Source organism: Cyrtonyx montezumae, unplaced genomic scaffold (assembly GCF_038088225.1).
Source record: "Cyrtonyx montezumae isolate F1298 unplaced genomic scaffold, pur_monq_1.0 scaffold_8, whole genome shotgun sequence".
NCBI lineage: Eukaryota > Metazoa > Chordata > Aves > Galliformes > Odontophoridae > Cyrtonyx > Cyrtonyx montezumae.
The window spans coordinates 29,603,821-29,611,964 of record NW_027072089.1 but is presented as its reverse complement, the minus strand read 5'-3'; the positions used below and the strand labels follow the sequence as shown (position 1 = coordinate 29,611,964).

At 40.4% G+C, this 8,144-nt stretch overlaps 1 protein-coding gene across 2 annotated transcripts in view; it reads right to left on the bottom strand.

Moving 5' to 3' along the window:
* Nucleotides 1–344: 344 nt before the first annotated feature.
* Nucleotides 345–8,144, bottom strand: part of STAU2 (staufen double-stranded RNA binding protein 2) — a 156,110-nt gene continuing 148,310 nt past the window's right edge. For both annotated transcript variants that reach the window (XM_065752897.1, XM_065752898.1), the window contains 2 exons: nt 2,333–2,421; nt 345–1,483 (listed from right to left, as the gene is read on the bottom strand). In XM_065752897.1, coding sequence (XP_065608969.1) covers nt 1,390–1,483; nt 2,333–2,421 — 183 coding nt within the window. In that variant the 3' untranslated portion in view covers nt 345–1,389. The remainder of the gene's footprint in view (nt 1,484–2,332; nt 2,422–8,144) is intronic.

Sequence of the window (8,144 nt, the reverse complement as noted above, 5' to 3'; positions counted from 1 at the left end):
GAGTGAGTCAGCGGGGTTGTGATCCCTGGTTTACACGCTTCTGAAATCTTGTGCGATGTTGTCAGGACTGCTATGCAGTTGGCAGTTGCTTTATGTGTTTATTGCAAGAGGTTTATAAAAATAAAATAGCTGTTTTCGATAAATAAGTGACACACATGCCAGATTCACTGCTCTAACACAAGTAGGTTTGCAGAAGGCGGTGGCATGGGGAAGGGAAGACTGAGCTCAGGCTTTGGCAAGGCAGCCAGTCCTTCATTCGTTTATAACTGCTTTTTGTGCTGTTATTTCCACCCATTCTTTTAGCTGTCTGCCTGTGAATGGTAAAGAAAGAGACGACACTGTCATTGTGCACATGAACTGATGTGGTTTTACTGCATTTGGCCACACACTGAAATGCAATATGCTGGTACAGAGCGCAGCCACAGGTCTTATCTCTGCTGCTGCTCCTTTCACAAAAGAACCATCTCTACATCAACGGTTTTCCTACCTTGGCTTGATAAGGTTGCAATCCTACCTTTCGCTGTCGGTCAGAATGCAGGTATTAAAAACACTCAGTTGATGCAAATGGTGGGCTGATACAACACACGGAATGGGGTGTAGATGTGCTTCACACAACAGAGAGCAGAACTGAAGGGGAACATGTCGCCTGGAGGCAAGACGCCTCTTCAATCGATTATGGCAAGGAAAATCAAATACCATATTTGCTTTTTCCTGGAGTATATTGAGACTGATCATAACTAACATCTGTTCATGTTAAGCAAATACTTGTCATGATTTAAACTTCTGTTTGCATACAACTCTGAGTAGTGCATCTTAAAGTCATACATATTCATATAGAATGAAGAATGCATAATGTCTGCATAAAAAGATAAGCTGTATGACTATATATGAAGACAACAACTACAATTCTCACAGCACTGTCATTGGTTAATTTTAAAATATTCAAGCATTATTTAAAAAACAGTAAGCTGAACTTAAAACTACACTACGAAAAATTGTATAACTGAAACAATGCTGACTTTTCCTCAGTATTAATCAATTTTAAAGTTTACCTTTTTTTCTTTCTCTTTTTTTTTTCTTTTTTTTTTTTTCTAACACTTTTGTTAATTAGCTGTTGTTTTAACCTCCAGTAACATGATCAGATTTCTTCTGCCTCTGGGCAATTGAGTTATGCTCTGATCTTGAGTTCTAAGGGAAATGTTCAATTTTGTTTTTTTCCACAGTTGAATAAACAGTACCATGTATACTATCTCTTGTGTTAGAATAGTGTTGTCTTCACATAAGACTCAAATAATGGTATTAGTCATTCATTTCCTTGTACACATACACCCTATTGCGTGTTGACAGGTTTATAAGGATGCAGTGGCAGCCGTGGGTGCTGGGAAGCTCCTAGACGACAGCCTTTGAATCCTTGCAGTCCTGAGCAATGGTGCCTGAGTTAGTCTGTTTATTGTCTGCTTTCTCTCCCAGATGCTTGACTTGTCTGAAAGATTAATACATTAACAAGAGTGGTAAGGTCCAGGGTTGCACATCTTTAAGACATGTTTATTAGCAGATGGCACATGAGATTCAAAGGTCACTGTGGAAGGTAACATTTTAAAGTGAAACAACAATATTTATGTTCAAATACTATGCTGATGAGATCATATGGAAAATTGTTTCTGATTAAATTAGTTTATAAATAGCCAAGCTATATCTGTTGAAGACTCCTAATGCCACTTATAGTCTTCCTTCTCTTATTCTATCATTCCCTTAATTTATGTGTTAATGCAGACTTTCTCTTTGTGTAAACATACTAACAGCAGGAAAAAAAAAATCTGTGCTGGATGAAGAATCCAACTTCCCTAAATATTTGAAAATCTACTGTGAAACTTGTATCTATTGTCTGCTGCTTAAAGATAATATTCTGTATAAGAGGTTTTAAGACCTGAAAGAATTTTTAACTTACTTTTAAATTCTCTAGGGTAAAATTCACCCTGCAGACATGAGGACTCACTGCAGATAGCTATCCTATTTACAGGCAATATCTCGTGCTACAATAAACTGGAGAAAAATCATGTTATGTTACTTAAGGATAATCCATACAATAAACGGAAAATCCTTTTCTTTAGGGTTTCCATAGGAAGATTGACTGTCTCATAGTTCATTAGTAAATATTATCAGTAATACTAAACCTGAAATCCTGTTTATCCTCTCAAATTGTCAACAACTATGCAAATTCCAACGGAAAGTTTCTGCACAGGTCTAAAAGGGCAACTAAGCTCTCAATTAATATTTCTTATCTACAGTGCCACACAGGCATTAAAATGCAGAGGATTTAAATGGTACTTACTTTTCAAGTGATCCATTTTCAACTTTCATAGCCCCTTCCACTGGATCCAGTCCTTGTTCTGAAAACTGTTTCAAGGCACTTAATGCTGCCTAAATAAAAAATGAATTGTTAAAAACCCACTGACACAACTGTGTTAATACCAAGTGGAGGAGGAAATCTATTTTGGTATTTTGAAGCCATTTATACTTCCGAGCTTATAAAGAGGGTACAGAACAGTGCCACCATAAACAGCTGTGTTTGTGCACAGGTTTGTAGACATCTTCTTCTTCCTGGGTGTACGTGTTAACAAAAGCTGCACTATCTACATCAATAACGTGATACACTTTTAGAATTCTTGCCTCTCTTCCTAGAAAAGACTCTTCACCTTTTCCATGTGCTTTCTTAGATTTCACACTGCCAGGATCTTCCTATGGAACTTGCAGATCTTGTCTTGCAGATGACTGCAGGTGTGACCAACAGGTAGATGGGCAGCAGGGCGCTGCCAGTACCCCAAAGCTGGAGCACAAACAATACAGCAGGCTGATGTCTTATACATTAGTGTACTGTGCTAAGCAGGCTGTGCCAATGTGAGATGGAAGCACCAGAAGAATTATCAATTTTTAGCTCACACTTTTCTGCATAATTGCATTTTTTGTTGACAAAGTTCTCTCTCAGCTTCATGAGTCTTGCTTTAGTTCCGAGAAGCACATTGTTCTTCCTTCCCCTAGCTGCTTTGGCAACAGACAAATGATTTTTTGTAATTAATTTAGTAAAGGTTGATTATGAAACTCCCAGGCACCACATGCCTCGATAAGAAAACACACCCAGAACAATAAAAGTAATGAAGTCTCTCCTGTCTCAAAGGTGAAAGGCAAAGCAGAACTTTCTATTTAATCACTCCCACCTAAGATGCATTAATCACAGCGTGGAAAAAGAGGTGGCTTTCCACAGGCACTGTCACCCAAGGTGACATTGCAAATACTGGAACTGACTGCAGGTTCTCTGGCACTGCTGTTCATGGTGAAGCCAGCAACTGCTGTTTAGAAAATTGGAAGTCACTCTTTTTGTCATTGCTGGGATAGAAAGAATTGATGTATCTGCCTTCATTTCCCGTTCCTTTCGGACAGCAGAGGCTCTGTCAGGAACAGGAGCTGCCATTGTAATGAAGTACTAGATTTGCTCTCAAACTAATTCTTTGCCTGGATTCTCTCAACAGCTCCTTCCCTTGAAAGGTATGTTTATACAACTTAAATATTATCAGACAATGTGTATTTTGGCAAGATGAATAACAGTGCAAAAATTGCCAGGCTGCCCTGAACTAAAAGACCATGTATCCCTGATTTGTCTATAGTAATGACTAGCTGCCAAAGCTACAGAAGGCCGTACATGATACTCCCACCCATAATGCATGAAGAGGATTTTTTTTGTTTGTGAGGTTTCATGGGTTTTGTTCTAGCATGCAAATAGAAAGCTAAACACTTCTTGAACATCAGATTGTCGCTGTTAGTTACTTGTCTACTCCTCTTTTGCCATATGCTATGTGCCCCTGTATCTGACATCTGTCCTGCTCTACCAGTTCTTTCTTACCATCCATTCACATAATGATTCCCTTCATCTTACATTATCTGCTGCCTACACCTTTTTATTACTTTTCCATGCTACAGCTTGATCCAGACAGGTTGAGCCTCAGAACCTCACCTCAGACACAACTTCTCCCGCTAAAGGATCTAACAGGTTTATCACCCTTCAGGTTCCTTCCTTTCAACATTTACTCTAGTTTTCATGACATTTGGTATATTTGCATTTTTGTATGAGAAATACGAAAATGCAAATTTCTCTCTTTCTCTGCCACCTGACAGTGCCTGCCATTTCAGAGGTCAATTCTCAGATCCCATGGGCTCTGATCCACCTTCCCATTCTGGATCTTGATTGCGCAGCTAAATCACTAAGTTTGTTCCAGCCAAAACAATTTTTCCCAGTGATAACAAGGTTTTTCTTCTATCCTCTCCACTTCTCTGTTTCTTCCAGTAACCCAGCACCTTTCTTCATCCTAATTTCTCCCATCTACTCACCTCTGTGGGATCCTTTCCACCACAATGCAAACATTGCTCAGCAAGTGAAGGAGAGGCTAGAACTGGGTTCTTGTGCTTCCTTGCACAGAGCTGTTCCTGTATTGTATTTCAGTCGACCATGGACTGCCAATTACCAGCCACAAACAATTCAAGGGGTAGAGGCTGGGACACAAGAATCTCCTTTCTTCTCATACTCATTTTTCCTGATTGACATCAGCAAAGCAATCAAATCTCATCTGTTCTTACAAATGGTAGCCCAGATAACTTCACTACGTAGTACTGCGAGGACAGAAGGAAGCTGAGACATCTGCTCCTCCTACAGCTTTATTGCTACCCATCTGTTTGTGTGAATCTACATTGTTTACTTTTTTAATATCCATTCTTAGCTTCCTGGTCTGATATGTGAACTGTAAGCTTGTTGTGAAAGGACGGTCTGTTCAGGTTATTTGTTTGTACAGTGGCTTAGACTGAGAGGCCCTGATCATAGTAATAAGCAGTGCCATGTTTCATTCAAAATTAGATCACAAGGTAATCATGTGATATGCAGGACAGATTGAGCTTGATAAGTGGTCACTGAAATCCTCAAATCATCAAGAGATTAATTGGACCAACCCAATTTTCCTTTCTAGAATTGCTTTGAATAAGTACATCATCTGTTACTCACTACTGTTCTACTCACGAAACTGGTTATTGCAAGGCAGATCACACAAATTACAGAGCAGACTTAATAGCTGCTTTCCAGAAAAAAACTGCTTTGGAATGTCTTGGAGGAATATGAGCCACTATCTCAAAGGAGAAGTCTTTTCCACCAAGAAGCCCTTTCCAAATAAAAAAATGCATTATAAAAGGTGAGATCTCAAATATATCATATTACTAAAACCAAATTTTCAAGGACTCAAGCAGCAGAAAAGCAATCCTGTACCTGGTATTCCTGACCTTCCAAGCAGAAGTGTCACTGAACACTTTGGAAGAGCCAGCGCCCTGCATCAGTCTTCATCAATGGGTTTCTCACCTTTGCTGCCCTGGAAGTTGACAATCTTTTCAAAATCTCAGACTATTGAGCCCCTGTTCCCCATCTTCTGCCTCATTCCCTCATCTTTCCCAAGCCAATCCAGTGCCCCTGGTCTTCCCTCATTAATATCTACTTTAGAGTTTTGAGTTCTTTAACAGCGGAGGAAAACACCTCTACTACTCCACAAATCTCCCCCTATCCAGGCCTCTTCTTTTTCCCGCTCCTAAATGCTCTCCCATCCAGGATCTCCAGCTGCTCTCCTTCCCCAAGTCCTCCCAAACTCTTACAACTTACAGACCCTCTTTATCTTCCAGTTTCCTAATGTATTCCAGGTTTACATGAAATTTGATTTCTTTTGCATGGAAAATGTCTTTCTCCCTGTAGGTCACCTGTGGAGGAAGCCTAACTGCATATATCCTGACTTCTGCAACAACTTTCGTATTTTGGGAAAGTTCCTTTCTTTTTAAAATATCTACTAGTGGGAGGTGACTGAGGAGCAGTAGATGAAGGACAGAGTGAGATACTTTGGACTTAACAGATATCCTTAATGCTTCTCCTTGCCCTGTAATACTTCTAGACAGACATGAAGATGCTGGATTCAGGAAGGAAGCTGGTAGCTGAAGGCCGTGACCTGAATAATCAGCAGTGACACAGATCTCAAGTAAACTGCACTGAAGAAGCGCTACAAGCAGACACCAGGCTAATTTAATCTATGATTCAATTCTATTAGTCCCAGCGGATTTACACAGCTTGGCTTAAATTTAACTTGTGAATGGCAGATAACTTAGGCTAAGTGAAAAGGAAAGAAAAGAATGGAATATTTGACAGTGAATCTGGTGAACAATTTCCTCTTTTCAAGGCTCAACACTTCCTTCCATTGATATTTTTCTTACAATAGAGCATCTGCACAGATACAGAGAATTTTTTCTCTCCCCCAGAAGATTTTACAACTGTTTTGTGAGTGAAGCCCCATAGGTTACAGAACAGATGTCCTTACACATTTCTTCTATCACTTGTTTTCTATGTAGCTACAACAGTGCCAAAAATACGATGCCAACAGGATGCACCGCGCTGCTAGCTGTTTGTCTTGGCTGCCATTTCCATTATTACTGTGTGTGTGTATCAGGACAGGGATAGATGTTTCCAGTCATTTTTTAGCTTTCCTCAAGTCAATTGGCAATTAGTAAATAGCATTCAAACTTGCAAATATTCTTCCTGTTTCTTACTCTGGGGATTAAGCATCTCGTAATGACAATCTAGTAACATTAGATCATACTTTTAGCAAGAACTGCAGACAGGCACTACACTAGCCCATGTGCATTTAAGCCCACATCCTCACGATAACTTTTTCCCATTTGTTTTAGCATAGTATGTACTTAGTGTTTTTCCCCTCAAATCCATATTGCATTTCAAATTATTCTGTGAAACTCAAAATTTTCAGTTTGTTGTTTTTCTTTCAGCAGTTGCGTTTAGCAAGGAGGTCAGAGACAGTTCTAATAAATACACTATTTGGTACTGTTAATTTACTGGCGAGATGTCTCCTAACTTCAGTTTTTTACGACCATGAAAAAAAAACATCACTTGGTCTAATTCAATGTGAAGACATAAACTTGTGTCAGAAACAGTTTTGGTGCAAAACTGAATGAAGAAAGGGTCCACAGTAGGTAATGAAGGACAGAAGGGAAAGGGAAGACAGGAGGGGAGGAGGTGTTGCCCTCTACATCAAGGAAAAGAGTGTGAAGAGCTGTCCCTAAAAACAAGTCAAACAAGTCAAAAGCCTATGGGTGAAAGAGACAGAGGCAACATAGGGAAACTTGTGGTTGGGATCAGCCCACTCGATCAAGAAAAGCTTGCTGATGAAGCCTTCTTTCTTTAGCTACAGAAAGCATCGTGTTCACAGGCTCCCGTCCTGCTGGGGGATTTCAACCACCTTGATATCTGCTGGAAAAATAGCATGATGAGTTGTAGGTTATCTAGGACGCTCCTCAAATGCACTGAGGATAACTGCCTGAGACAGGTAATAGACATCTCCACAAGGGGGGATGCAGTGCTGGACCTATTGCTCACCAACACAAGTGAACTGACTAGTGACATCAGGATTGGAGGCTGTCCGGGCTGTAGTGACCATGCAATAGTGGAGTTCACAATCTGGAGAGATATTGAACAGGAAAAGAGTAAAATCAGGAAGATTAATTTTAGAAAAGTCAAATTCCAGCTCTTCAGGGATTTAGTTAGGAAAACCTCCTGGAAATCTGTCCTCAAGGACAAAAGGGCAGAAGTTTCCTTGGGGCACAAAAGTACTCCATTCCCAGGTGGAGGAAGTCAGGAAGGAAGGTACAGAACTGGCATGGATGAACAGAGCCTATTGGTCAATCTGGAGAGCAAGAAGAAAATGCACAAGCAGTGGAAGCACGGACAGTTAATCTGGGAGGAGTAATAGGGATTCTGCTAGGCCATGCAGGGATATGGTCAAGAAGGCCAAGGCTCAATTGAAACTGGTCTTGGCAAGGGGTGCAAAGAATGATAAGAAAGGCTTCTGTAGGTACATCAACTGGAAGAGGAAAGTCCAGGAGGGCATATCCCCTCTAGTGAGCAATACAGGCAGGAGAGTAACAACAGACAAAGAGAAGGCTGAGGTACTCAACAACTTTTTGCCTCGGTCTTCACTAGCGACTATTCTACACACAGCCCGCAAGTGGATGGTTCAAAAGGTGGGAACTGGAGGAGCAATGACTCTCCTGCTGTAAGA